Source organism: Spermophilus citellus (assembly GCF_964194105.1).
Source record: "Spermophilus citellus genome assembly, chromosome: 3".
Taxonomy (NCBI): Eukaryota; Metazoa; Chordata; class Mammalia; order Rodentia; family Sciuridae; genus Spermophilus; species Spermophilus citellus.
Window position 1 is genome coordinate 76,649,814 of NC_138184.1, and position 27,571 is coordinate 76,677,384.

General features: G+C 40.1%; 1 protein-coding gene and 1 pseudogene across 4 annotated transcripts in view; both read right to left on the minus strand.

Moving 5' to 3' along the window:
* CORO1C (coronin 1C) overlaps positions 1 to 27,571 on the minus strand; it is an 84,029-nt gene that overhangs the window by 31,662 nt on the left and 24,796 nt on the right. For all 3 annotated transcript variants that reach the window (XM_081286758.1, XM_081286756.1, XM_081286757.1), the window contains one exon: positions 16,153 to 16,352. In XM_081286758.1, the coding sequence (XP_081142884.1) occupies positions 16,153 to 16,347 (195 nt within the window). In that variant the 5' untranslated portion in view covers positions 16,348 to 16,352. The remainder of the gene's footprint in view (positions 1 to 16,152; positions 16,353 to 27,571) is intronic.
* Positions 14,907 to 15,566, minus strand: LOC308645887 (protein HGH1 homolog; annotated as a pseudogene). Its single transcript has one exon. The product of its transcript is annotated as a protein HGH1 homolog (transcript).

Genomic DNA, 27,571 nt, shown 5'->3' on the forward strand with positions numbered 1-27,571 from the left:
CCTCTGGAGAAGAACGAAGGCCTCCCCCCAAAAGTCAGAAGAAACAAACATGGTGAAAAATTAACATCTGTTTAATTAATCTTTGGGGAAAGTACTTGAGTATCCTATTATTTTATTTAATATATTCCCTATTTTGAAAAAAATTAAAAATGTAATAAAGTGAGAATCATATCAATATATTGTTACTGATTTTACATTAAAGTATTTTTCCCCTTCTAAAGAAAAGGTTTTCCTACCTGAATTGTTTCATCTCAGAGTCTCACATTCTTAAGCTCCCCCCAGCAAATCACATGTGGCAGTCTTAATGGAAAAGTATAGTACTGAATTTGAACATTTTTGTAGTGGGGGTAGGGGGCTTACTGGGATGTAACCCGCGGGAGCTCTACCACTGACCTACACCCCCAGCCTCTTTTATTTTTTGAGCCAGGGTGTTACAAAAGCTGAGGGTCTCACTAAATTGCTGAGGATGGCCTCAAACATGTGATTCTCCTGCCTCAGCCTCCTGAGTTGCTGGGATGACAGGGGTACACCACCACACACAGCCTGAATATGAACTTGTAACAACAACAAATGATTTCCGCCCCCAAAATCTGGGCTAAGCAGAACTTTTGGTAATACAGAAAGCAATTCTGAGGGGAATCTGGAACTACTAATACTAGTTCTGCTTAATTATATAATACTATAAAGTTTCCTAAATGAATACTTCCCCCACAAATCAAAATTAAATAATCTTTTTTAAAAAATATTTTTTAGTTATAGATGAATACAATATCTTTATTTTGTTTATTCATTTTTATGTGGTGCTGAGGATCGAACCCAGTGCCCCACATGTGCGAGGCAGGCGCTCTGCCACTGAGCCACAGCCCCAGCCCAAATTAAACAATCTTAACTAAAAGTTAATAGGTATTCACCAGTAATCTTCAATCAAATGGAATATTTGAGAATAAAAAGCATTTCTGCCATTCCCATCTCATGAAAGTACTAGGAGTACGTTTTCTAGAAGTAATAGGAGAATCTAAAAGTCCATCTTTCTATCAAAAACAAACAAATAGGGGCTGGAGATGTGGCTCAAGCGGTAGCGCGCTCGCCTGGCGTGCGTGCGACCCGGGTTCGATCCTCAGCACCACATACCAACAAAGATGTTGTGTCCGCCGAGAACTAAAAAAAAAAAAAATATTAAAAATTCTCTCTCTCTCTCTCTCTCTCTCCCCCCTCTCTCACTCTCTTTAAAAAAAAAAAAAACAAATAACAATAACATTTTGAGAGTATTTATATTATATGCTAGGAACTATCTGGAGATCTTTATATCCATTTATGAATTAGGAATTATCCTCATTCTCTAAATAAAGAAACTGAGGCACAGAGAAGGTCAAGAAGCAGAGCTCTGAAACACCACCGCCATCCACGCCAGACTAGATAGGAGAAAACATTTCCAGGGGCTGGGGTTACAGTTCAGTGGTAGAGCACACGCCTAGCATGTGTGAGGCTCTGGGTTCGATCCTCAGCACCACGTAACAATAAATAAATTAAAAGCATTGTGTCCAACTACAACTAAAAAAAATATTTTTAAAAAAATTCCAGTATGCCATGGTTACGAAAAGGGCACAGAAGTATTGGCAGCTGGCCATTAGAAACACAGAGTTAATTTTAAAAAATGATATTCTGCAAACAGCTGCTTCCTCTGGTTGGGATGTCATCATAAATCCTTAAAACAAATAAAACAGAGAAAGTAGCATCATATTGTGGTACATGAGGAAGGAAATTCACTAAATATCTGATACTGATAAAAGAACAAAAGCAAAAAGAAAGTATGAAGGAAAATTACACTTCAAAAACACAATACATTTCTTCAAATGAGCATATGTTATTAAAACTTCAGAACTGGGCATTTATAAACTATTAAGAACTCCCAAGTACGTGGAGACTAAAGGAGATAATCCTAATAATGAACTTACATGGTAAAGATGAGGAAACATCATTCTGAAGGACATCTTAGACCAGGATTTAATGAGAAAGCAATTCTCTTCAAGTCTTTGACACACACTCATTTATCACCAGTGAATAAAACAAGGAATCCATGTTTAATTTGCTACACTGTGAAGGGCCATTCAGAAAGACATCTACCACATGTTGTGGTGAAAACACAGTTTACCTGCACCTCCTAGTAGCAAATTTAAATGACTACTGAGGCTGGAAGGATGAATTACAAAAGGTTAATGCCAGGTTTTGGATTTTTTTTTTTTTTAACTAAAAAGGTGACTTATTTTTTAAAATCTCTCATCAATTTTCCAAAGGTATTATACAGAATAATTTCCTTTTACTAGCCAATCACCTACTATCTTATCTCATTAAGGATAAATCACTTCAGTTACATCATCTAGAACATTATCACTTTTGTAGCACAGAAACTGGTTTAGCTAAATATAATAGTCATTTAGTCTCCCAACTTTAAATACTTTTTTTGGTTGATTACTTATTAGTCCCAATCATTTGCCACAGGATGGCTTTTATTGTGCCTCTCTGGATAAAGTTCCAAGTGGTTAGGATTACCTGGCACTCAACACATAAAGTGGCAAAATGATCGACATCAAGTTCCCAAAGGCTCTGGCTCAGAGCCTAGTTCGTGATCTTGCAGGACTCTGGTGAAACAGGTCAGGACACTGGCTTACAGTCATTAGTACCTGAAAGGTCCAGTGGCCTGCCCAAAGGCCAGCAACATGAGCCCAAGGAAAATTCAGCCTCTGAAGGATGTGTACAGCTGGCACAAGGGAGGGGGTCACGGCACAATTTCCTTGTGGCTGGCCTCAGCTGAGGGTGATGGCTTTGAACAGGTTATAGCCAGCAACTCTCATCATGGCAGAAAATGTCCTAGGCACCAGCACTGTCACTTGCTTGGGTTTTTGGGAAAAGTCCTTAAAAATTTCAAAGCAGCTCAAAAGACTCCTAGAAACTAATACTTCAATAAAACCCAAGAAATTATTCAACATTTCCCTCCAATGGATATTTGAGGATGGGGGATGAAAATAAAAACACATATAACAAACATCAGTAAATGCTCTAAAAGGAATATTTGTAGTTTAAATAACTGCAAAAACAAGTCTCACACACAAAAAAAATTGAATATAACTTTTTTTTTTTGGTACCAGGGATTAAACCCAGAGGCAATTAACCATTCAGCCACATCCCCAGACCCCCCCTCCTTTTTAAAAAATATTTTATTAGTGACAGAGTCTTACTCAATTGCTTAGAGCCTTGATAAATTGCTGAGGCTTTGAACTGTAGTTGCTGGGATTACAGGTATACGTCACTGTGCCTAGCTTCAATGTAACTTTTTTTTAATAGCTTTATTTATTTATTAATGCAGTGCCAAAGATCAAACCCAGTGCATCACACATGCAAGGGCGAGCACTCTACCACTGAGCCATAACCCCAGCCTTCAATGTAACTCTTAACAGATGACATTTCTAGTCATAAGGATATCGTCCGGTCAGTTTTAATGGAAAACCATCAAGTTTCTTTCCATTTAGGTCTACTAGTGAATCTCATTTATGTGTCTCACACCTCAGGCCAAAAAGGAATCCATGTTTTAGAAGTGCATTCACTCTACATACTACTGTGCAATCAATTTCAAATGTATATGAACACACAGAAAAATTCTTACTATTGTTTCAATAAAGGAGTTCCACTCTCGGAGGGTTTTTAAGAGTTAATGGTGTTGTATCACAGATATAAATTTTTACCCTCGCAAGCCCTCAAAATTCAACTTTGGGATGCTTCCAGTATGTCCTATGTATTATACAAAAGATCATGCAGAACGACTATTTCTCAACGTTAAAAGTGATTCTTCACCAGGTATGTGGCGCATGCCTGTAATCCCACTGACTTTGGAGGCTGAGGCAGAAGGATCACAGTAAAAATAATAAAATAAAATAGGGCTGGAATGTAGCTCAGTGGTAGAGCACCCCTGGGATCGATTCCCAGACTGATACAAAAATAATAAATAAAATAAACCAACTGGTTCCTTCAAGAATGAAGACATGAAACCTTTTGTTAAAGTCATACATCACTTTACGTAGGAGGCTTACTCTTTCTTATAACTATGTTTGCACAAAGTTAATGAACTTCCTGGCCATAAAAAGTGACACACATTTGAATCAATCAAATCATGCAATACCCTTAACACTCTCAAGATATTCCACACACAATTTCTTCCTCATTTACATTCTGCATCTCATGGTACAAACGCCACTCTGTCAAGGTATGGCCTCTTTTTGCTCTCTACCCTGTCTCTCTCATGACCCAGTCTCTATGCCTATTAACCTATTACACTGCCGAACACCTGAGGGCCAAAGAGCCTCCACCCCATCCTGGGGTGAAAGGCACCTTCCATTACTTGAGGAACAAAGGGAAAGTGAAATTTTCCAAACTGCTCACTCTGCTTTATAGCTGTTTTCATTTTAGGAAATAATGAGTTCAAAATTACTTGATAGGTCCAAATTTCAATAGCAACTCATTTCTAGCTTTGGGCCAATATACTGAGATTCTTGAATCCTCAGCTAGGAGAATGGGAAGTCAAACTCTGAGCTTGGAAGCAGAGGAAGTTTTCAGCCCAAACATAAGAGCTCCATTCACACTGTGCAAAGTTCAAAGGAGTCAGAAAAGGATATCTATTGAAGTGGGTTTTCCTCCCCGCCGCCCCGCCCCCCCCCCCCCCCCCCCGCCACCAACTTCCTTTTTCTTATAACAGAATTATTTATGTGGATTCATGTTCTGCTGGAATCTCTTAAGCCTCTGCTGCTCCATAGGAAGGAGCTCTGGTGATTGTGGTCATGGGACAAGGGGAGAAGGGCAGGGATAATAAGACAGGGACTCAAACACAATCGCACACAATATACAATTTGTTAACAGTCTGCTGACTAAGAATGAAACATTCCAAGGACGTTTTACTTTAAGGAAACCAGAAACTCCAACATTTAGGGTAAGAGGATGTGCTCTGGAATAAAACACACAGCTAGAGTTACCCTGGCAGATAGGGTAAGCCAGCAACCAAAGCTGCCAGGGAGAGGCAGTGTGGTCCTGGAGACATCAACTCCCTGTGCGTTGAAAAGAACAGATAATAATTTTCACATTACAGGTTCTCTCTAAAAACTGGGTTTAATATTAAATAGGCCATATTTTAAGCCTATTAAGAGCTTAAGGAAAGCTACTATACAGCTATGAATATTTTATTACCAGAAAGCAAAAAAGTAGAAAATTTAACATTTCCTTATTCAACAATGACTAAATGTGCAACAGCAACCAGAGAATATGTACCTACTTCCTGACTCAACAACAAAAAAATCATATCCCAGGTACTCTCCCCCCACCCTCGCCCAATTATATAGTGAAAACCTAATATTTCCTACTCGTCCCTGCAGACCGGGAAGTCCATGGGATGCTTCTGGGCTGACAAAACCCCAAAACCAGGAACCCAAGATGAGGCAGAACCTAGTCAAAATAAACTTCAGCTTGAAATCAAAGGCTGAAGAGCAAAAGAACTATGGATAGAAGTGAAATACAGGAAATTAAAGCATTCAGTGGCAAATCAGAAAGGAGGGTAACTGGCTGCCTCAAGCTTTCTAGTGAGATGCAGCACTGGAGACATCTCCACTGAGACCTCCTGGGAGTGAAGAGCAGGCCTCAGGGCTAGTTCCTCCTCTCTGGCTCTGAACTGCTTTACCCACAAGCCTCAGAATGAAAAGTCACTGAAATTCACTCCCTGAAGTGGGAATGAAAAACAACAACAAAAGGCCAGCAGTGGGCGCGCACCTGTAATCCCAGTGACTCAGGGAGGCCAAGGCAGAAAGATTGCAAGTTCGAAGCTAACCTCAGCAACAGAGTGAAATAAATAAAATAAAAAGAGCAGGTGATGTAGCTCAGAGGTAGAGGGGAGAAAAACATTAAAAACTTTTCGGTGGTGGGTGGGGTGATACCCTGTGGTTCAAGGCCATGAGTTCCTACCTTGCAGAGCTTGCAAACAAACAAGAGCACTGGAGTAAGAACCAACTAAGTGGTCCAGATCACTCACGTCTGACTTAAAGCTTAGTCAGAAATGAACCCAGAGTCACTTTTCCTAAGACAAAGCAGACATGTGCCCCAGCTCAGGCTTCCCTTGACTCATCTCAGATCCTACACCCAACTAGCAGACATATTCAATTTGGCAGAAGCGGACGATTGGCTACATATGGTTATAAGGTGGCTTCTGGACCAATCATGACTTCAGAAATGTATTCTGCACTTAGAACCCTTTCTTGACCTGAGATAGCCACTTCCCCAGGCTAGGGCTGCCTGCTTCCCACAGAGGGATTCTGCAGGGAGAACTAGCCTGCACGCTCAGCATAGATTGGCACTCTCCAGAATCCCAGGAAAGAGTTAAACATTCCTTGTACTTGACTCGGTGGTTTCTCTTCACCACACACCCAGATCCCACCATTCTCTGAGCCACTGTGCAGCCAATCAAAGCAAAGGAAGGAAATTATCCTGGCTGGTTGTCAGCCACAGAGCTCTGATGACCATATATGGTAAAAACCACTGTCAAAGCTTGTCAGGCCTGAGCCGGGCTGCTGTGGACACATCAGTGAACTGCAGCAGCAGGAGCTGGCCAAGGGAAGGCACAAAGGACGGGCGGCCTGCTCATCTTGGGGGGTGGGGTGGGGGGTTAGAATCCATCATCTGCCAGGGCATACTCTCAGTGAGTCACAGTCACTCACTGTCATCAAAAATAGCCTCAGGGCACACTCTGAGATTCCTTTTGCCAGTACTTTGTGCTCCATTGTTAACTGGGGTGAGCAGGGTGTCCCTCCCCTTTTCCTCCTCTCTGTGAGACTGGAAAACAGGCTTTTGGAGAAAATGAAAAGGCCCTTCTGTGGCACTTCATGTGGTAACAAGGTCGTGCAGAGCTCCTGGGGCTGGCAGCTCAGGACATAATTTGGAAGTCATTGTTCTGCACCTGGTGCCCTCCCCTGCATCCTCTACCCCTCCCCATGCCAACCCCCAGCCTTTCATGGCCCACACACTTGACAGATTAAGGTGCTCTGGGAAGGAGGCAGAATCTCTTTGAGTAGGCTAGGCGGTGACTGGACAGCTCACAACACATCAGGATAAGGCAGGAATAAAATCCTCTGCCCACAACACCAATGCTACCAAGTGCCAAACAACCACATCTGTACAAAGGGCTACCACCATTCCTACCCTCACCCAAATCAGAGAACTGCTGTCTGTAGAAATGAAGACTGCCTGTCAGCATGCAGCAAGGCAGAGAAGCAGCCAATGCAAATCTAGCAGGTGCTGGCAGAGACTGCGGATCGCACAGAAAAGCACCATCAGGAGACGCCATTCCTTTAGAACCAGCCCATGAAAGAAGGCGCACACCAGAACAGAGCCTGGCCTAGAAAATGGGGACCGCTGTGACTTCATCATCACTGCAGTGGTTTCCATAGAAGCAGGGTAGAGACCAAGAGCTTTTCAAATCTGAAGACGACTCTCTGAGCTCAGAAATCAAAGCCCCAAAAAGCTACTGTTTTCATTATTGAGCTTTCCATCAAGAAAGTATCGGTTTGAACAGTTTCTGTACCAAAAAATAAAAAAAACTCTCCATACTAAAGTCAACTAAAAACTCAGAGATCAAAGTTCTAAATTCATAAAAAGTCTGGGACAATCACTCCATCTGAGTTTCAAGTTCTGCAACTGCAGAACAGAGGAATGATAGCAACCAACCCTACCAAGTGCAAAAACTGAGACACTGTTTATTTATGAAGGAGACTCTCCAAGTACAATTTGATCTCTTTTTTGGGGGTGTGGGGGGTAACCAGGGATAGAACTCAGAGGAACTAGAGACCACTGAGCCATATCCCCAGCCTTATTTTATATTTTACTTAGAGTTGCTTAGGGCCTCACTTTCGCTGAGGCTGGCTTTGAACCTACAATCCTCCTGCCTCAGCCTCCGCTGGAATGACAGAGCTGCTGGGATGACAGGTATGTGCCACCCCGCCCTCCTTGATCTCATCTTTGAGTCTCACTTTTATGAATGATAGAAGTCGCTGCCTCTTCCTGAAGAGAATACAAAGGAGAAATGCCCTGTTGATCTAGTTATAACAATGATCCTAAATGCTTATTCTGGTTCTTCTCCACATAAGCAAGGAAAATAGCAATTTTATACAATTCACACTGAAACTGAAGGGGAATAAAGTCAAGATATGTGTACTTTTCCACCAAAAAACTATCCTTCAGCTCTCTTTGACTCCCAGTGTTAGCATACCTAACACATAAATGATTTAATCCCATTCCATGGAACGTCCCATTTTTCCAATATCAGAATCTGGAAGAAGACTGTGGCTACCACATCCTTCTTTGCCCTCCTTGGTACAGAACCTCTTATAACTTTTCAATTCAGTAAATTGGCGGGGCTCCACTTCTGCTCCATTTATAGTTCCCATGTGTGGGAACCTAAACTCAAACAGGACCTTCTCTGCCCAGCCTCAGGTGGGCTTCATCCCTCTCACAGCCGAGTGGGAGCGCTTTATGCATACACAAAGCTCCCCAGTGGAGTGATCAAGGGCAATCATTACTGATTATAAAAGCAAAGACCCAGCAGAGGTCCAGGTCCCAGCTCAGAGTAGGCACTCAAAGATTTAAGGAAAGAGTATATACATGAATAAATGAACTGGTGTTTTTAAAAGTTTTAAATCTCAGTAAAGATTAAGCAGCAATTAGCTCTATATAACCTATATTATTGGTAACATTACCAATAATATTTTAAAAAATAAAGTATGAATAAATTCATTGTCTAATATTTTGGGAAAAGTGCAGGTAATTATAAAGATAAAACTAAAAATCACCTGTAGTCTTAGCATTGTTAAGATTCTAGATTTATTCCTAAACAATAACATAATATAGAATTAAAAATAAAATATTGTGGCCTTACAACTCATTTTGTTTTTTTAAGTTCTATGAAAGTATCATGGATACAGGATAACAAAATCTTGCCACATAATATAACTTTTTCTTGCTATGGCACACAATCTCTCAATTATTCACTTGACTTACTTAAGAGCATTTATATATTTATACTTGTATGTATGTGTATATATCTGTATATACACACAGGATTATGTTATATACCTATACAGATTTTTAAAAGAAGTGGAAAGATGGTGTTTAAAACTCCCAGAAGGCCATTTAAGCCATTCTGAATTACTCATATATATATACTCTGTATGAACCAACATTATAAGTCAAAGACTATAGTCTGAGAACATATGAATTAGTTATCAATTGCTGAGTAACAAGTTACCCAAAAAATGGTACATTCACATAAGATGGTGGTGTCCATTTGTGAGAGGTCCCATGGACCTCTCTCCAACAGCTGGTTGAGTGTGCTCACAAAATGGCAGCTCCAAAAGAGACCAAGTAGAAGCCAACAGACTTTTATGATCTAAAATTTGAAGTCATCCTGTGGTTACACAGTTCAGTTCTGTTTAATGTTAGAGGAACCACAGAATCACATGAATACCAGGAGATGAGAGTCCCTGGAGGCCATCTTGGAGGCTACCTATCTCAATACAGGTAAGGCACCATATAGTAGGGAACCTATACAAAGGCTACCATATAAATAATCCATCCTGGGCTGGGGATGTGGCTCAAGTGGTAGTACGCTCGCCTGGCATGCGCAGGGCGCTGGGTTCGATCCTCAGCACCACATAAAAATACAAATACAATAAAGATGTTGTGTCCACCAAAAACTAAAAAATAAATATTAAAAAAATAAATAAATAACCCATCTAATTTGCATCCTCCATCCAAGTGAGCAAGAAATCAAGAGCATACAATTTCTAACCACTAGCCCCCATCTGTTAGGTGAATAAGAAAATAATTATAATACAATGTGATAATGTAGCCTGTGGGACTAGTGGTATGAACAAGCAACTAAAAAGAATCCAAAGGACAATTTCCTCTGTCTCAGCAAATCAAAGGTAATATTTAAGCTAGATATTAAATGGTAAGAAGAAACCAAATATTTATTAGGCACTAAGAATACCGACTGAAATCAATCAAGATTCCTTCCTCAATAAACCTGACAGAAACACTCTAAAATAACCCTTGCCAACCCAGGTTCCATAAGAGATTTAAGTTCCAATGCCCCAAGGCAGCTATTATAGGTAGTGAATCAATTTCTCTTCTGTGCATCCAGATGGCACTATCTATGTCATACTTGCAAAAAATTAGAAAGTAGTTATTTAAATGGTTTTCTGTAGGTCTGACCTTTTACCCCACCCCCTGCTTCCTGATTGCCAAGAGCCGAGCAGCTTGCGTCTTCCATGCCCTTCTGCCAGGTGTGCTGCCTCCCCTCAGACCCAAAGAGATGGAGCGGCTGACCACGGACTCCAACCTCTGAAACTGTGAGCCCAAATCAATCTTTACTCCTCAAAGCTATTCTTGTCAGGTAGTTTGGACACAGGGACAAGAAGCTGACTAACACACTCTTAGACACCAAGCTTCCTTCACAAGAGAAGAGTCAAGGGAGAAGGGAGAAAGCCATGAAGAAAGGCAGAAGTCACCCAGTCTGCACCTTCCATTCAAGTGAGTGTCAAGAGATCGAAAACATATAATTCTAACCAACACCCCCAACCTAATTATCTATTAGGCAGGATTTATAGGTTTGCTGTGATCTGAAGTTTGTGTGCCCCTAACCAGAAGTACTGCTGTATTTCTGTCTGAGCCTTCACAGATCACAATGGGGAGGGAATGCTTTAGTCACACGTCATGAGTGTGGCTACTCCATAAAGGAAAGGCTTGTTCATGCCAACACAGTAGACTGCACGGGGGGCTGACAACCTGTGTGCTCTTCAAACAAGGCAGATCATGCAGTGTGGCAAAAAAAAGTATCCCTCATAGCCAAAACCACAAAGCCAACTTGTACTCAACAAGACTGCTATTTATTATTCATCCCCTGAAAGACTAAGGAATAAAAAAAAGTACTAAGCCACACCTGGAAAAGTCATGGTAAAGTGGCATGCCAGAGCTTGATGGAAGAATTACAAAAGAGATGGGGAGTCACATGTGCTAATCTAAATCACCCCACCTCAGGACTGAGGACTTTCATTATTCCTCAAGCAGTGGCCTCTTATAATCCCACTTTCTTTAATAAAACCTTCCTAACAGAAACCTTATAAACCAAAAGCTTAAAATATATATTATTAAGTGGGCTTCTTGCTGCATATGCACATATGCTTGTATGTAAGCACATACAAGTGTGTTTTAATGTATTTGTTCCTATTACTCTTTTCATTTTTAGATTTTAAATCCTGGAAGACAGAGACCATGTCTAACTTATTTAACAATCTCCCAGAATCTGACCACAAACCTCAGGAGGTTACAATAAGCCCTATTTACTGCTGACATTAACTAGTTTTAAAAAGAAATTCATAGAAAGCTATGTTTCAAACATAACTTCATATTTGGGGATTTGGGGTTTCTCTACTTTTAAGCAAAAACAACACCTTGTTATAAAACTTTTGCATAGTTGCCAAGATAATGAAGTTGGAGGAATCTCTTTTCCAGGAAAAAGAGTCATACATTAGGATTAATAGGTACCTTGGTTCCCAATCATGTTTCTCCTTCAAGGCTGCACTTCTAAAGAGGAGACAAACTAAATACCAGTGATCTACTAGGATGCTTTCTGGGGGAGATTAGAAAACTGACCATAACAAAAACTAGATGCAAATCCTCCTGAAGGGAAGACACTGGCACAGGGCAGGCCCTAATCAGATTACAGAGGGTCAACCAACTCACTGCATGTGATAATCAAAGAACAATGAAGATTTGTATAAATAATCAAACATCAACTACAAAAGTGTCAAATTTATAAACCTTACTCAAATACTTATTTATTTTTTAAGAGAGAATTTTTAATATTTATTTATTTATTTATTTTTAGTTTTCAGCGGACACAACATCCTTGTTTGTATGTGGTGCTGAGGATCAAACCCGGAGCCGCACGCACGCCAGGCGAGCGCGATACTGCTTGAGCCACATCCGCAGCCCCTCAAATACTTATTTAATGATTCTAGTAAAATATAAGGTAGGTATCAAGAGGGCAGCCATCCCATAAAGCAGACAGAACTATAGTTTTTCTGACAATGTGGAAGATGGTATTATTTTCTATAGCTTCTGATGCCCCAGTAACCAGCCAGCATCTTAGGAAGAAAAGAAAGAGCAGCATCACCTTCTGAAAGGACCCAAGCACAGAACTGTCTAGAGGGACCACAAGACTACTCTGCTAGGCTCAGTCTTGGCCCTGGTAGAAAAGCGCCAAAATAAAAAGGCATCTACCACTCAAAAAAGTTATATATTGGACTAAGAAGGGAAAAACAATGGAACAACAGTGTTTTCTTTGCTGAATTTTTGAGTACCAAACCAGCTGCTCAGAAATTACTTTATAATTGGGAAGCATAGGCAGTGAAAAGCACCCTGAAATCATCAAGAATTAACAAGGAGAGTCACTGTTACGCACAGCCCCCATGTGAGGAAGAGATGGAAAAGAATGGCATGTCCATTTCCCAGTACAAGTCAGAGACCAAACCAGGACTGATCTCAATTCCAAGATCTTTATGCTTTCCTCTATATCATACTGACATCAAGAGTGAAATACACACTTTAATACATGAAAATCACAATAACCCCAAGCATTGCCCAAGCACTGGCTGTCACCAATGTTACCTCCTCCAAAACAATCCAAAACAAATTAATGTTTAAGGAGCAAAGCTACAAAGAGTATCATAGGCTGGGAAAGGAAGAACTTCAAGGTTCCTCCAAAAGTCAACACTTTCCAAACATAATTTTTTTTAATACCTTTATTTTATTTATTTTTATGTGATGCTAAGGATCGAACCCAGGGCCTCACATGTGCTAGACGGATGCTCTACCACTGAGTCACAATCCCAGCCCCCAAACATAATTTTTAAAACCACATATTCTATTCTGATTTCTGTAAGGCTGGCTAAATAGCAAAATACTGCTAAAACGAATAACTACTAAGTATAAGCCTTTTAATGCAGGGGAACTTCATGAATCAAATTATGAGAGCCAGACAGCTTGGGAAACTGCATACAGGTCTCCCTTAAATGGTGTTAAGAGAAACCTAAAGTTTCCCATGGTTTGTAAAAGACAGACACATAGAGCCTTTTGTGGATGTGGAAGCTGAAGGGAACTGTCTGATCTTGGTGGAAAATTAGCCATTCAAAAGCTTATTTTGGGCTTCTTAATTGGCTTGTTCCATTTCTTTGACAAAAAGAATGCCTTAAATTTATCCCTCAGTTTATAAAAGAGGAAATAAAACTTTTTAACTCCAAAACAGATCATGAGGCTCCAGTGCTTGACCTGGGTTGACAAATGGTGGCTGTCTTTTCAACTGGCTGCCCTAAAACCCACTAGTAACAAGTCAAGTTTCCAGATGCTCCTTGCTTTTAATGAAGGAATAAACTAAAAAGTTGTGGATACAAATGCAAATGTCATTTAGTTCAACTCTCTACCTCAAAATTAAGTTAAGTACAGATATAATAATGTGGTTATTTGTCATTCAACAGAAAATTTCTCCACAAAAATAAAAGGAAATGGAAATTTCAATTTAATGAAAAGATTAACCTTATACAGTAAGGAGATGCTTTTGGAAACACATATTTTCAAAATTTCCCCCCAAAGGCATCCATCTCCCAACCTCTGTAGAGAAATTAATCTATTGAATAATATCACATCAATCTAGCCACTAAAGTAAAATACAGATGTTAAAATAAAACAAGTTAGTCATGAGCATTCCCGAGAAAAATACAAGGAAACCAAAAATTTTCCCAAGGGAAAAAGCATAAAAATATAATGGGAAACAATACTTTGAAAGAAAATCCACTTTGTTGTGACCACTTTCAGAATCCCGTGATCCATTATGATGACATGCACCCTACCGTACGCGGCTCAGATGCAGAGGGGCCATCTGGGAGGCTCACTTCCCCTCCATGTCAACGGCTGTAATGTGGCTCAACATCTGCAAGTCAGCAGCACCGAGCCCTTATCACCAGAGCTCAGGACCCACCAAACTCATTTTGCTCCTCTGAACTAACCAGAAAACAACTGTTTTCCATCCTTCTTCATAGTTTTTTCCTACTGTTATTTCCAATTTTAAGATTTGCTACTAAAAACAGTCAGTGAATGCACAAAATTCCTATCCTTACTTTTCCTTTGTAGTACTGAGGAACTAAGTCAAAGCACTTTCACACTGAGCTACATCACTAGCCCTTTTGATTTTTTATTTTGCGACAGGGTCTTGCTAAGTTGCCAAGGCTAACCTCAAACTAGTGACCCTCCTGCCTCAGCCTTCTGAGTCACTGGGATTACAGGCATACACCACCATAGCCAACAAAAATTCCTGTTTTATTTCTACCTTCAAGTGGGCTCTCTTGAATAAAGGATTAAGTAAGAAAAAGAGAACTTGGAAGCCCACTGAAGTTGAAGTACACCCAAAACAACTCTCAGTCAAGATTCTTTATTTCTACTACTGTTGGTTTTTTTGTTGTTGTTGTTTTGTTTTTTTGTTTTTTTTTAATGCTTTCTGTCAAGTCCCATCACTTTGCCTGAGAACAGGTTCCTCATGGCTCCACTGGCCACCACTTATCTGCCTCATGTGAAGGCAGCTGTGGCACAGGGCCTGGCGGGCTTTATTTCAACCTTTATTCTTATTGGTATCAACAGGACATAGGGTTGGGGAAGTGTCCTCAACCCTCCAACATTTACTGAGCATTCACTCTAGCCTAAGTATAGCTCTGCTTCTCAGCAGGGCACAGGGGATTTGAAGGCCTATAGGCAGGTCTGGTCTAGGAAGTCTGGCAAAGGTGGCTCTGGACTGCCATGCTGAAGGGACCTCAGGTAGGTGCAGTCCCCTCCACCCTTGGCTCTTGGGCCAGCTCCTGCTGCTCCCGGTCCAGCTGATGCAGCTGTGGTTCCACGTCTTCAGGCACTTGCACCTCCAGCAGGTTTTCCATGCCACATTCTGGCTCATCTCCAATTAGCACCTGGATGAGCTTTTCACAAGCCAACCGCAAATCAGGCTCTGGTTCCCAGCTATGCAGCTCTCGAAGATCAGGTAGGTTCCCTGGTCCCACACCTGCTGCCGCCCAGGTGCAGTGGCTGTCAGCAGCATGATGGCTTCAATGAGCATCTTGTGGATGTCGGCATCAGGTTCACGCTGCTTCTCTGGTGGCAGGTACTGCAGGTCAACAGGCAATCGGTTCATCTCTTCCTCCGAGACATCCTCAGGCCCAGCCAGAGGCAGTAGCAAGAAGGGAAGAATGTTGACTTCAGGCCCAACCAACCACTCATGGTGTTGGTGCTCAAAGCAGCAATTCTGTAGCATTCCTACCACCCCTCCCCTGCGCACCGAGGAGTCTGAACGCTGGATAAGGGGCAGCAGCCACTGGACCACGTACCTGGATTGGCTCTTCCGAGTGGCAATCAGCCCAGGCACCCAAGCCAAGCGGTGGCTGGGCTGCAGGATCTCAGCCCCCTGCCGGGGCCGCAGCACTACCCACCAGAGCTATTTCTACTACTGTTAAAACTGTTTAAATTCTATGCTTATGTTCAAATTTATGCTTATTTTTGTCCAGAATTAAAATATGCATTGTTTGGAATGTTTTCTTGAGATTTTATTTCATTTACTATTCAAAAACCAAAAAGTCTTAGCCCTCCTGATTTCAAAAAAAAAAAATAGAGAGAACATTAGCTTACAAGTATCTACCATTTAAACCTATAACTTTAAAAATTACTCTCCAAAAGAAAATCTTTTGTGAAAAGGGGATGATTATAAACCAAATCGTAAAATTCCTATCCTGTGCTCAGAGGATCATTATCATGATCTTCATGCATAAAGGGCATGCTCAGAATAGAGGTCATCATTCCACTGAATGAATCTGTATTAGAGAAAAACTGATGTGGTTAGTAAGGCAGGTAAAACTAACTTCAACTGCATCAGAGCCTACCAGTCTCAGCAAACCCACAATTCTTGGTGAATTGAGAAAACACGGAGACTACCAGAGGGTGTCTACCAGAACAGGCAGTCACATTACTCACCTTGTGTAAAGGGAGCACCAGGAATGCTCCACCCCCACTCGCTTCTATGATTATGGCAACGAATCTGGGATTAACAGCACAAAAGGAACTATCCCAGGTCACACGAGAAACTCGGATGTCATCGTAGCACTGGTCATTTTTCACTGCTTGTCCAAATACATGCCGAAACTTGCTCTGTCGTACCACTCGCCTCATCGTGTCTATAGAAGAAGAGCAAGAATTATGCTGCAAACTGAAACTTTTACAAATGAAAAAAAAAATAAAGCCCCAAGTTAGAAAAACAAAATGGTATGGTATTTTGTTTGCTCTCCAAAAAAATAGCCAGGTTGCAAATCCAAATTTCCTTTAGCAGCACATACCAGAAGAAAACTGTAAAATGCGTCAAGGAAAGAATTACAAAGAAATGAAAGATTCCTAATCCAAGATCCAGAGCAGCTCATCAATTTTAATTTCAGGAGAAAGATTAAAGTGAAGAATGAAGGAAAATTAGTTTTTCATGGCTGGGTGGGAAATGACAGATGATCACTCCTCACCCCTTTCAAAGATATGAAAACTCCCCAGTTAAGTGGTCTGGTAGCTGTGAGCTAAAGAAAATCCAAAAACAAGCTTTGATTTCGTGGCTTTCTCCTCAGTCTGCCAAGGTAATTTTTTAGTTTTTAAACATTTTCCCCAGACATCAGCACTCTGCTGTCTGAAAAGTGTGCCTGCTTCCCAGGATTTCCATGAGACCAATTAGGCACAGTGGAGAATTCTAGAGACAGAAGCAACCACCCTGTCTTCAAGAGCTTTCTAACCTCCTTTTAAGTCAGGCATAATAATCAAAGCAACTCAGGACAAACTGCCTAGAGCTGAGGGCCACATGGTGAGAAGAGGGAGGCAGGGGAAGGCAGCCCAATGGGTCAAGAACCAAGTCTTAGAAAGAGAAGTATTTCAAAAAAAGTAAAGCAACCAAAGTCATGTTTAGGATGATCGTAAGTCTGGCAGTAGCATAGTGGAGGAATAAGACAGGAGGAAGCTAACTAGGTACTGGTCTAGGCAGTTGTGACAACAAACCAGAACTGGAATGACATGACTGTTAGCACTTGGAGGAAACGAAAAATGCAGGAATCATTCTGAGGAGAAATGAAACCAGGACGGGTTTTCACATCAGAGTTTATCATTCACCATACTCATTTCCCAATAAACCAGGGAATGAGGGTGGGGGTGACAAAGCCAGGTTGCTCAGCTTCCAGGTATGTCATTTCAGACTCCAGATTCCATTGGACGGCCTGGTACACACGTGCATTGAAAGCTCTGACCAAGGCTTCTTAGACTGCACTTGATGTAATTTTCCTACCTGCGGCCATGCGACATTCTGTTCAGACTGGTTAGGAACATGGATAAGACCTATGTGGAACTGGAACAAGGCAAATCAACAACTCAGCTGAAAACCAGAACCCCACATACACAGGAGAGCTAGCACCTGTCCCCCGTGCCACTGGCACATGGCGGGCTATTGCTGATTCCCTTCCTCATGGCCCTGGACCCAATGCTAAATTCAAAGAGAGCGCATTTATTTTTGCCAGAGCTTCCATTTACCCTTCCAAGACGTGTGCACAAGTGGCCTCTCTCCAGCGCTGGGGCATATGGCTGGGCAGAGGCAATAGGCCCTTGGCAGGCAAACTGAGCACACATGTTCCTCGGTCCAGCTATTGTTGCTAGCTTTTTCCGGCTGACGCCCAGGACCATACATTTGGAGTACTCCGTAGAGGGGATGGCAAATGACATGCTTACATCTGGCCAGGGTCCTTCTTGAAAATGAGTTAGGTAAGACAGAGTCCATGGAGTGGTGAAAACCAGAAGGAAAGCACATCCATACAGAGGCCGGTGAACAATCAGCTGGTCTCAGATGCCATTTCCCTACATACAGCCACCTGCAGGTTATAAACGCTGGAATCCCTACCAGCAAAACAGTAAGTTACCAAGGAAGAAAAAGGACTGCACTGTGTCTGTGTCAATATCCTTCATATATAAAAAGTTCTTACAAATTCATACAAATAAAAGCCAACAGAAAAATTAAGCAAGACATGAAGAGTTAATTTACAGAAATATAAAATGGATTCACCACCTTCCTAAAAATCCTAATAAGCAGTAATAAAGTGACAATAAAAGAACAAAAGAAGTATAAATACCAAAGGTCAAGAGAACAGGAAAGGAGCCTGAAAGAAGGCAAACATGACAACAAAATCTTAGAAAATGAAAAGCTGCAGTGCATGTGTGTGTCCACCACTCAGCTGACTGTCTCAGGAAGAGACACCAAGGCCCACGGTGAATTCCCAGGACACCCAGAAGAGAAACTGTTTCAAAAGGACAGAATTGACTGAAAGTCTGAGTTAAGAGAAGCTCGACACCCAGATCCCCTCCCTCCAGGGCAGTCACGGAACTGGCCCATTAGAGCCTCACTGACACTCTGGTTCTGTAGTGAGGCCTCCAGCCCCTTGTTCCTCCTCACTCCAACAACCAGACACAACCCACCTCACCCAGGAGGATATCAGACTTCACCTTAGTGACAAGGTCCACCACTCAAAGGGCCCCTCTACCCACAGGGGTATCAGATCAGCTTTTAAAGCATTTTAAAATGTGAATGGAAATTAGAGGAAGGCTTCTACATTGAAAAACAGAGACATTTTTTCTTCTTCACTGAAATGAACCAGATACCATCTAACCTCACAAGATTAAAATAAATGTGAAAAATGCTGATGATCTTCTTCGAAAGATAATACACAACTCTGCTGATTGACTTACTAAAATGCCCTAAAAATCATTTCCACATTATGCATAGTGACAACTTATTTTCACCCTAACTACATCTGGGTAGAATAATAGAGAGGTTCTTTTGTTACAATTATGAAGTAGAATGTTAGTTGCAGAGCTGAAAAAGTGGGTGGAGGCCCCAATGCTTCTAGCATTGTGCTGAATCAGACTTGTGGAAACGCAGCTGAAGACCAGTGTGAGCCCATTCCCATCCAAGGTCAAAACTGCTCTGGGCTCAGCTGTCCACATGTGACACAGCTGTTTTTGCTGCACAGAATGTCTCAGGCCCTCCAGGCACATAATAGAGAATAGCAATTAAGAGAGCAAACTGCAGAAGCAGACAGCCTAGTGAGTGAGGCTGTATCGTTTACTTCCTGGCCATGGTTCATTAGGGCAAGTCACTGAATCTCCATGTCAGATTCTCTATTAGAATGTAGGCATGATGTATATAAAGCTGAAGTGATTATTAAGTGAGCACTTGGTGATGCAACAGAGTGGCAATAGATTACTATGACATAGTATTCAGTACAGTCAGATACACAAAACTAATCATGCAATAAATGCCAACTGTTTTCATCTTAGTAATTAACATAAAACACTGGACTCTGCCACTTGCTGCAAATTACTTAACCTCTCTGAGCCTCAGTTTGCTTATCTATAAAATGAAGGGAATGATACCCAAAACAAGGAATTAAACCAATACCTGATAAGCCCAGGTCCAAATGGCTTCACCACTAAAATCTATCAAACATTTACAGAATACCAATTCTTCACAAATTCTCCCCACCCCTCTCCAAGAGTGAATGCTTCAAAATGAATTGTACAAGGCCAGTATTTTTTTTTTGTAGTAGCGTGAATTTTATTTTTCCATGAAAAAAGTTTAACATAGTTTTGTACATAAGTAAAAAGATATGCAAGTCAAGTACAAAGAAATCCCAGACCCCTCATCCAGTTTCTCCAATTGAATATTATACTACATTGCCTGCCCCCACCTTTACACTGTGTGATTTGTAAAGAGGAGGGAAAAGTCCATTTTTATTCCTAATACCATGGGAACAGTATCAACAGGAGTATAAGGCCAGTATTACCTTAACAGCCAAACAAAGACATCACAAGAAAACTACAGACCAACATCTCTCATGAATATGAATGGAAAAATCCTCAATGATACACTAGCAAAACAAATCCAACAATTGATAAAGGAATTCTAGCCAGGTATGGTTGCCATGCCTGTAATCCCAATTATTCCAGAGGTTGAGGCAGAAGACTGAAAATTCTTTAAGATTGGACAACTTAGCAAGAATTTCTCTCAAAATAAAAATAAAATAAAAGGGCTGGGGATGTAATTCAGTGGTAGAACACTTGCCTAGTATACACAAGGCCCTGGATTCAATCCCCAGTACCACTAAAAAATGAGAATAAAAATAAAATATATCCCACAAAATTACCATATGACTCAGCCAACTCCACTCCTAGGTATATACTCAAAAGAACTGAAAACAGGTAATCAAACAAATACTTATACACAGATGTTCACATTATTCACAATAGCAAAAGAATCAAATGTTGATTATTCACTGGGCAAATGGATGAAAAAAATGTGATATTATCCACAATTACTCAACAATAAAAAGAAATAAAGTAGCCAGGCACAACGGTGCAGACTTGTAATACCAGCTATTCCAGAGGCTGAGGCAGAAGGACCCAACAACTTGGCCAGACCCTATCTCAAAAAAAAAAGGGGGGGGCCAGGTATGTAGCTCAATAGAGCACCCCTGGGTTCAATACCCAGTACTGCAAGAAAAAAAAGAGAGTACTAATAAACACTGCAACTTGATGAACCTTAATGCTGTAAGTAAAAGAAAGCAGTCTAGCTGGGTGCAGCAACTCATGCCTGTAACCTCAGGGCTCAGGAGGCTGAGACAGAAGAATCGTGAGTTCAAAGCCAGCCTCAGAAACCACAAGATGTTAAGCAACTGAGTGGAATCCTGTCTCTAAATAAAATACAAAGTAGGGCTGGAAATGTGGCTCAGTGGTTAAGTGCCCCTGAGTTCAATCCCTGGTACTCCCCACAAAAGAAACCAGTCATAAAAATCACATTATTACAATTAAAATTTATATGAGAATCCAGAATAGGCAAATCCTGATATAAATAGAAGGTAATTTAGTGGTTGCTTTGGGGAGGCAGGAGGAAAACAGGGGGGTTAGGAAGCTACAACTAAAGAAAGGGTACTGAATTTCTTTTTAAAGTAATAAAAATGTTCCAAAATTGACTGTAGTGATGGTTGCACATATTTGTGAACATACTAAAAATTAATGATAAACTTTAAAATAGGTGAATTGCATAGTATGTGAATATGTCAATAAGACTGTTTTCTTAAAAATCTGCAATGCCTAGCATAGAATCTAAAGTATAGTTCAATACTGTCAAACAAATGTTAACAAGTATTATTTAAGAGCCCATTGGTAGGTTTCCTTACCCCAAAATTTTTACCCATCAATTCTTTTTTTTTTAATATTTATTTATTTTTTTGTTTTTTGGCGGACACAACATCTTTGTTTGTATGTGGTACTGAGGATCGAACCTGGACCGCACGCATGCCAGGCGAGCGCGCTACCGCTTGAGCCACATCCCCAGCACCAATTCTTTTTTTTTTTTAATCCATCAATTCTTTAGTGATAATTTTCATACATGAGAAATAGCATTGGTTATCAAGGATTCTTAACAAAATTCTACACTCTCTCACCACAACATGGTATTTATTACACTTAAATTTCTCCTCAACGGAAAAAAATGGGAACCATTCCAAACAAACAAAAACTCCTTTTTCTTTCTTTCTTTCTTTTTTTTTTTTTTTTTTTGGTCCTGGGTCTTGGGTACACTGACCCCAGGGGAGCTTAACCATTGAACTACATCCCTAGTCTCCCTTTTATGTTTTATTTTGAGGCAGGGTCTCACTAAGTTACTGAAGCTGCCTGGAACTTGCAGTCCTCCTACCTCAGCCTCCCGAGTCGCTGGGATCACAGGCATCCAACACAACACCCAGCTCCCTTCTTCTTAAGAGGCTGTCTATACTGTCAAATGGTATTACTGTTGCAATAATTAATTTTTAAAAATGTGAAGCTATAATTTCCAAATTAAGATGTCATCTCACCAAATTTAGGTGTTTTTATCTTATTTCCCAAAGTACTGAGGAATAAACCCGGGGGTGCTTTACCACAAAACCCAGTCCTTTTTAATTTTGAAACAGCATCTTGCTAAATTGTTGAGGCTGTCCTTAAACTTGAGATCCCAGTGCCTCAGCCTCCCGAGGTGCTGGGATAATAGGAATATACCACAGCATCTTAATGGGTGTTCTTTTATTAGACATTCCGTCCCAGACTGATTAAACCACAAAACTAAAGAATCCCCCCAAAACTAAAGACTGATAAGGGAATCTAATTTTGAATAATATAAAAAATAAATTTAAAAATTCTGAGCTAATACAATAGGCACAAAGTCCTAGGAAATGCTAGGTTCAATTTCAAATGTCCTCTCAGAAAACAGTTCAACCTTGGAGAAGCTGCCTGCTCATGAGGCCTCTCAAGTTTAAACTCTTAAAAATGAGTAGGGCCTTTTCTTTGTAACTGTAGCACCATCTCAGTAACAAAAACAGCGAGATGCAGCAACAAGTCATTCATAAAGCAAATCAAAGAAATGTACACAAATTTCAAAATAAACTCATTTAGATAGAAAACAATGCAATGTGGTTTTTACCTAAGCCCTTATAAGATGCAACTTAACATTCTAGCTACATATCTATTAAAACTGGCACAATTCTAGAACAGGATTTATTAAATTAAAAACTTAGATGCCTTTAAAAGACCATGAAGAATAAGTTCAAGGTGCAGTGGCGCACGCCTGTAATCCCAGCAACTCGGGTAGCTGAGGCAGGAAGATCGTGAGTTCAAAGCCAGTATCAGCAACTTAGTGAGGCCCTAAGCAAGTCATCAATGCCCTGTCTCTAAATAAAATATAAAAAGGGCTGGAGATGTGGCTTGGTGGTTAAGCACCCCTGGGTTCAATCCGTGGTACAAAAAAAATCCACAGGCTCAACTATGAGATGCTCTCTCTGGGGATTCTATCCCAGCCAGGCGCAGGGTTGTATGTCCATAATTCCAGCAATACTGGGAGGCAGAGGCAGGAGTATTAAAAATATGATGCCAGCCTTTAAATAAGACTCTGTCTTAAAAAAATTTAAGGGGCTGTTGGTGTGGTACCTCTGGATTCAATCCTCAGTACTACTAAATAAGTAATTGAATCCTCTATGGACAATTGTCTCCCTGCCCAAGTTTCTCAGTAATCCTAAAGACCAAAATAGAGAATTGGATTAGGTATAGATCGTCCAGGAACTATCATAATAAAATTTTAATAAACAAATAAAGCACTGCGTTCAGCTCCAAAAATCTAAGCTGATAACTGATATTCACAATACCTGACGTTTAAGGAAACAAAAAATGATTTTCTTTACATGTTGGGTAAGCCTCTTAACCAGTAAAAATAAGATCTACCTCTATAGTTTAAGGGCTTATTTTTTGGGTCAGAGGAAAGTTTGCTAAAATCACTCTTAAACAAAAATCTTCATCTTACTGTCAGTTGATAATCAATCTCTAAGAGATTATAAAGGCATGCTTCTTATGGTACTGCTGAGTTACATATAGAAATTTTACCTCATGCACCATACAGGAAATGTGCTGGAGGAAAAAAAAATTAGATAAGACAGTGTTTATATCATAATGGCATCAAATTAAATATATTTAAAACACCTGGGTAAATATTGTTTGCTATATTTTTCAGCCTACTTCCATCAATTTCATAAAAAACGAACATAATTTTGACATTTTCCTGTTTATTGAGAAATTATCTGTTTAAAGATTCCAGCAGATGTATTTCTATGGTTATATAAAAGGAAATGCATCCTGCTAGGAACACATACAGGAAAACCCCTAGGAATAGCAAAATCCTGCTCTGCACATTTGCCCAGACCATTCTAGATTGTCAATTAGTGGAGTACTCAGTTGGCTTAGAATGTTGTCTCAGTCAGCAGCAAACACGGTAAAAGAGACTCCAAAGTGTCCCATTAGGACCAGGGCATGTTCTCTCTAAGCTGCTGCTTTTATGTAAGCACTTTTTAATGAAGAAGCAATCATATGTCTATTTAATAGAAGGCATGTAGGAAAGCAGATAAGTAGATAAATGTTCTAAACTCAACTATTTAAATGGCAATGCCAGGCTGGGGCTGTAGCTTGGTGGTAGGTTGAGTATTTGCCTCGCACTAGGAATGGAGCACAAGTGAGGCACTGGGTTTGATCTCAGCACCACATCAAATAAATAAATAAATAAATAAATGTGTGGTAAGGAAAGTCTCCATCACTGCTCTTTTCCAGAATTGTTTCAGCTGTTGTAGATCCTTTATATACCTATATGAGTTTTTAGATTCAGCTTTCAGGTTTAATTTCTACAAAACAAAATAAATAAAAGATCAATATTTAAAAGCCTGAAGAAAAAAAATGTGTCCATCTACAACTAAAAACAAAAAGGCAATGCCACCAGTTAAAAATTCCTTTTAAAGAAGGTGGAAATGTAAGCTAGGTGTGGTGATACATACTTGTAACAGCTACTTGGAAACAAAGCAGGAGGATCACAAGTTCAAGGCCAGCTTCAACAAACTGATGAGACCCTGTCTCAAAGTAAAAAATAAAAATGGCTGGGGATGTGGTAGAGCACCCCTGTGTTCAGTTTTCAGTAGGGACCAAAAATGAAGAAGATACAAATGTAATAATATGTGAGCCTACACAGAATACATATTCACCAGAGCAGACATCCCAAGCAAAATAGGAGTTACTGGGATTAAATATAAAATTCAACATTCATCATTTCTGGATACAAGATGACTGAGCTTTTTCAAATTTGCTTAAACAAAATCCACCACTGACACTCAAAAGAATTCTCCTAACAAATCACACATTTTTATGGCATCCAACTCTTTACAGATTCATACATGAGAAATTCCATGAAAAAAATAAGGGGGCTTTATTTACTCCCTTTAGTAGAAGCTATTTTAAAAAGAAGCAAAGACCATATGCAACATTTGCTACAAAGCACAGCAAAATGTCAGATACATGAGAGAACTCCTCAAAAACTGCAGCTATGGCTGAAAGAGGCTTGCACTCTGCTGCTGACACGACCTGCTGACCACTTAAGCTGAATGATCACTGCTATGGAAAACCCTGGGTGTTGGTTCAATTTATCATGACACCAAGAATAATAAGAAAGAGTGGAGGGAAATTCACACTCATGAAAGCTTCTAAGTAGTTTCATCCCATTAATCAAACAGGTAATAGATAAAATAAAAATGCCAAGAATGAGACTTATCCATTATAATGCATTATTGAATTCAATAATCCAATATAATTATTTTACTGTTTCTAGAAACGAAGAGACAAGAAAATGTAAGTAAGAACTACCATTAAGTGTCCAGGCCCAGGTCTCAAAGAAACCCAGAACAGAGAGGGTTCCAAAGCTCATCAATTCCAGGCTCCTCATTTTTCAGTCCAGAGACATTACATGACTAGCCCAAGGGGAAAGAACTTTTCAAAGAGAAACAGTGACCTTGAACCACCAAGACTAGGCAGTTCAACCTCTCACCCCATGAAATTCTGTTCTTTTCAAAATTAAAACCCCATCACACACACAACTCACCTCCCCCCAGTGGGTCAATAGTGGTACTTAGAGCTCCTTCAGGGGGTGCCACCTCAACAGCCCACAGTCCCACTTGACTGGTTTGTACAATTTTTAAATATGAAATCTTAATTTGCCTACATTTTATAAATGTGAGTAAAAATGGAAAAATAAAAATACAGAGGGCTGGGGATGTGGCTCAAGCGGTAGCGCGCTCGCCTGGCATGCGTGCGGCCCGGGTTCGATCCTCAGCACCACATACAAAGATGTTGTGTCCGCCGAGAACTAAAAAATAAATATTAAAAATTCTCTCTCTCTGGGGTAAAATTGGGGGTTCATAACCCACTTCAATCTAATGTATGAAATATGATATGTCAAGAGCTTTGTAATGTTGTGAACAACCAATAAAAAAAAAATAACTCAAAAAACAAAATTCTCTCTCTCTCTCTCCCCTCTCTCACTCTCTCTTTAATAAAAAAAAAAAAAAAATACAGAAACTGGCTACAAAAATTCAAGTATAGGGCTGGGGATGTGGCTCAAGGGGTAGCGAGCTCGCCTGGCATGCGTGCAGCCCGGGTTCGATCCTCAGCACCACAAACAAAGATATTGTGTCCGCCAAGAACTAAAAAATAAATATTAAAAAATTCTCTCTCAAAAAAAAAATTCAAGTATACTGAGACAAATGAGAAAACATTAGGTATATACAAGGAATCAAATCTTTACTTCTGATTTAAAACTCTTAAAATAGAAATTTATGTATTTCTAAAAGTTAACAGTTTCTAAAAGGTAAAATATAATGTTTCTCACCTTTAAAAAAAATTTATTTTTTTAGTTGTAGGTGGACACAATACCTTTATTTTATTTTTATGTGGTGCTGAGGATCCAACCCAGTGCCTGATACATGCTAGGCAAGCACTCTTTCCTCTGAGCCAGAAAAGAATTCATACATTTTACAATCAGTACTTTTTAGAGACTTTTTTTTTTTTTTGGAGGTGGTGCTAGGGATCAAAGGCCTCATCTCTAGATAACCATTCTACCACTGAACTCCATTCCCACCCATATTGCTACTACTCACTTTAGGAACTTCTTACAAAGAGAAATTAGAGACTATCTAACAAAAAACATAAACCCTCACTGATAATTAAGAGTAGAACATGGAACTACAAAAATAACTGCTGAAAATTATGTCTGATAAGAAATGAAATGAGCACAAACAGCAACACATGACAATCCTGAAGACTAAAATCCACTCTCTCATACCTAGATTAAAGACCTTTTTTATCTTTTTTAAAAAGACACCATAATTGGTCCTGTAACTCACCTAAAGTAATAGGAATGATAAGACAAATTTTGCAATTATTAAAACATGAGATGCTAAGACCTTAGGAGACATCTCTAGCAATTTAATGCCACAAATATATATATATATTTTATTACAAAGAAAATGTGCAAAGATGACATGTTTATGATATGTCACATTTCCCAGTCTTCTACTCACCACCAGCAACTTTATAAACATAACCACTTCCTCCCATCCCTGAAGCTTTGAAGAAGGACTGCTGAAGAAACCTCCATCTCAAAGCCCCAGAGAGCACTGTGGCACCACAGAAACCCATCTGAGGCTGCAGCTGACTCCCTAAGGTGCACACAGGAGACAGACTCTGCATCTCTCCAAAGAGCAGGAGACAATTCAAAGAGCCAGATTAACCCCAAGAGTTCTGAAGCCAAATGAAGAACTCTTACAGACACGAGTGACCCAGCAATCTCACTTAAAAACTAATCCATGAGTGTTTTGAAATACTCTTGCTACACTGATGACCTACTTTTCTTATCAAAAACAGGTTAAAAAAAAGACACACACAATACTGTGAGACTGTCCAAACTTGCTAAGTCTGTTTTCCACTA